Genomic DNA, 2,839 nt, shown 5'->3' with positions numbered 1-2,839 from the left:
CAATCTGTTTCTGCCGGCTGTAATAATGATAGGAACAACTCACAGGAACAGCATTATTTTGTCTGAAACCACTTTATAATGACCAATACATTCATCTAACGTGATATGAAAATGTATGTCAAATAACCTAACAAAACACCATTTATTCTCCTTTTTTACACTATCGTTGATACAAATTCAAGAGCTTTTATTGGGAGAGGTATGTTTTGCCATATCAATTAGTAACAACAGCTCCGCATTTCAAACTGCAGATAACCTTGTTCGTGTGCATGTGTATGCGTGAATATGTGTCTGTGTATGCCATTGTAGGCTCTGCTTTTACGTGAACGTAATCTGCTGGGATAAACGAGCTATATGCATACTTCATTGTTCATATATTTCATCGCAAATTACGATGAAGCTTTGCTTAGGCCACAATTTCATGTTGAGATGTTGGCTCTCTACGAGATATCACTTCATCGAATATTGGTGATTTCCTCGCTTGGCCACCAAGGAAGAAACTTTTCACAGCTTTCCGAAATTGTGGATGCCGAAGAGTGTAAATGATGGGATTGGCACAAGAGTTGAAAAAGGCAACGATGAAAAGAACCCTGTACATCGGTGTGAAAAAGTAGGAGAGTGGGATAATTCCCAGGTTAAACAACAGGAATACAACTTGATCTGGTGCCCAGCAGACGATGTACGTGACGACGATAGTGAACACGAGCTTGATGGTACGATCACGCGCAATTATGTGAAACGAAGGTTTAGAATTTGCCAGCTGCTGATTGGTCGATTTGAAAATAGCAGCCTCGCGGTGAAGAGCACGGATCACGGCAATTTGTGTGACCAGCATGGAACATGTGGGGATGACGAGGCGGACGCTGAAAGTGAAAAATCCCAACACCAGTTTCGCTTCCGGTGACGCAAATTTGATGGCACAAGTTCCTGCCTTCCCGTCTACAGAATTTGTGAAAAATCCCGCTGATGATATTATCGGCGACATTCCCCAAATTAATCCGACCGCATTGACGATCCGCTTACGGCTGAAATGATGTTTGAAGTGAAGTGGATATAAAACCGCAAAAAATCGGTCAAAGGACAAGGCGACTAGGAAATATATGGAGGCAGTAATGGATGAAAACATAAAGAAGTTGGGGAGGAATAGTTTACAGTAGATCCAGCCCGCCCATGTCGCCGGCACCGGATCAGGTGGCGGGTATGGGATCAGAAATACCGATGTCAGGAAATCGGCAATCGCAAGATTACCATCCAAGGTATCCGTTGACGAGAGTTGGCGCGTGGACGAACGATGTCCAAAGATGACGACGATTACGAGAAGATTTCCCACCATGCCGAGAATGACGGAAAGCAATTGCACCACCGTGTACCACGACCATGTCATGGCCGTCCAGCTCCATCCAGTGGACTCGGGCGAGGTATCGGTTGCCGGTGTTCCATCAGAATCGTCATCGTTTCTTTCGATTACTTCGTTGCTTGGATACATGTCCATGCTTTCTATCTTCGTGGACAGCTCACTTGTGTGAAGGACTGTGGACGATATCGTAGTCGATGGAGAACTTTGGCCAGTGGGGAGGAGGATAACAAGCAAGACGAAGGCAACACGTCCCGCCATAGCGTCTGTGAAGATCCTGCTTACCCTGCATAAGATGAAATACGAAGACGTCCAAAGATTGAAAATAAAATACTACTGCTCACTGAACATCTTGTCAACAGAATGATATTGATTGGTGAAGAAATATTCTTAAGTGTTCCATGCACAACAACGAATAGTTATCGTACAAAGAGGTAGCATCATTACGTGTCTTACACTGATGTCAAAGCAGTTGCCAGATGTAAGATCAAAGATACCTTCACTGTATTAAAGTCCATAGTTTATAATCATTATACTACTTCATAATACAGGATTTGCAAACAAATTGGAAAAGGAAATACGAGATAGATTAAGAGAAAAGGAAAGATAGAATAATAGCTAGGGAGCAGTCAAAGAGATCTATGAAGTGTAAAAAACAATGGCACAAAATGTAATAACACAAAATTAAATCGGTATAATGAGAGTAGCATTCTGACCTGAAAGGCAGTGAATGACTAATAAAATTTTGATGTAAACCTTAATGTATAGCAAGCAATATATTAAGGTAATCCTTTCGGGATTAAAAAGAATGTGACAGTCACATTATAATGATCGTGATTATGACAACAATCGTAGTATTGATATAAATAAGAATTATGATGGTGACAGCGTCTCATACCAGCTCCACACGCCTGACTTCTCCCAAGTGATGTGATTAAAGGGGATGGCTAGTAACTGTGATCAGTGGGAATCAGTGGGAATGCTGGGGGATGATTGTTCCATTCCCTGTGGGATTCATTTAAGAGTACATTACATATCTATTGTTGTGTGGAAATTATTTGCTTCAGAACGGACTCATATTTAAGTAATGTGCAGTTTAATGCCCGGTCACTGTATACGGGCATGCTATAATAGCCTAGAACCATTAAAACTGCACATTACTTGAATATGAAACCATTCTGAAGCAAATGATTTTCACACAGCAATAGATACTCTTAAACGAATCCCACAAGGATTGGAACAATCATTCCCCAGCATTCCCACTGATTCCCACTGATCAGTTATACTAGACATCCCCTTTAATTATGTACTAAGCATTCTATAGCCCCTGACCAATCCAAGTAGTATAATAGGTATACATCACTAACTTCGCACTCTCTTTCTTCATAATCTATCACCCTGTTTCTCAGACAATGGAAATGCATCCTTCAGCTCATGATCCTTATATTTTACTAGGTATTACCACAATATAACAATGAATGTAAT

At 41.0% G+C, this 2,839-nt stretch overlaps 1 protein-coding gene across 1 annotated transcript; it reads right to left on the bottom strand.

Moving 5' to 3' along the window:
- Window positions 1-406: 406 nt before the first annotated feature.
- On the bottom strand, window positions 407-1,615 carry LOC139712691 (galanin receptor 2a-like). Its single transcript, XM_071624492.1, has one exon. The coding sequence runs from the start codon at window positions 1,613-1,615 to the stop codon at window positions 407-409; it is 1,209 nt and encodes a 402-aa protein (XP_071480593.1).
- Between the last annotated feature and the right edge of the window lie 1,224 nt (window positions 1,616-2,839).

Source organism: Diadema antillarum, unplaced genomic scaffold (assembly GCF_040938485.1).
Source record: "Diadema antillarum isolate AM-2024a unplaced genomic scaffold, OU_Dant_1.0 seq00001842_RagTag, whole genome shotgun sequence".
NCBI lineage: Eukaryota > Metazoa > Echinodermata > Echinoidea > Diadematoida > Diadematidae > Diadema > Diadema antillarum.
This window is presented reverse-complemented; position numbering and strand designations above follow the sequence as displayed.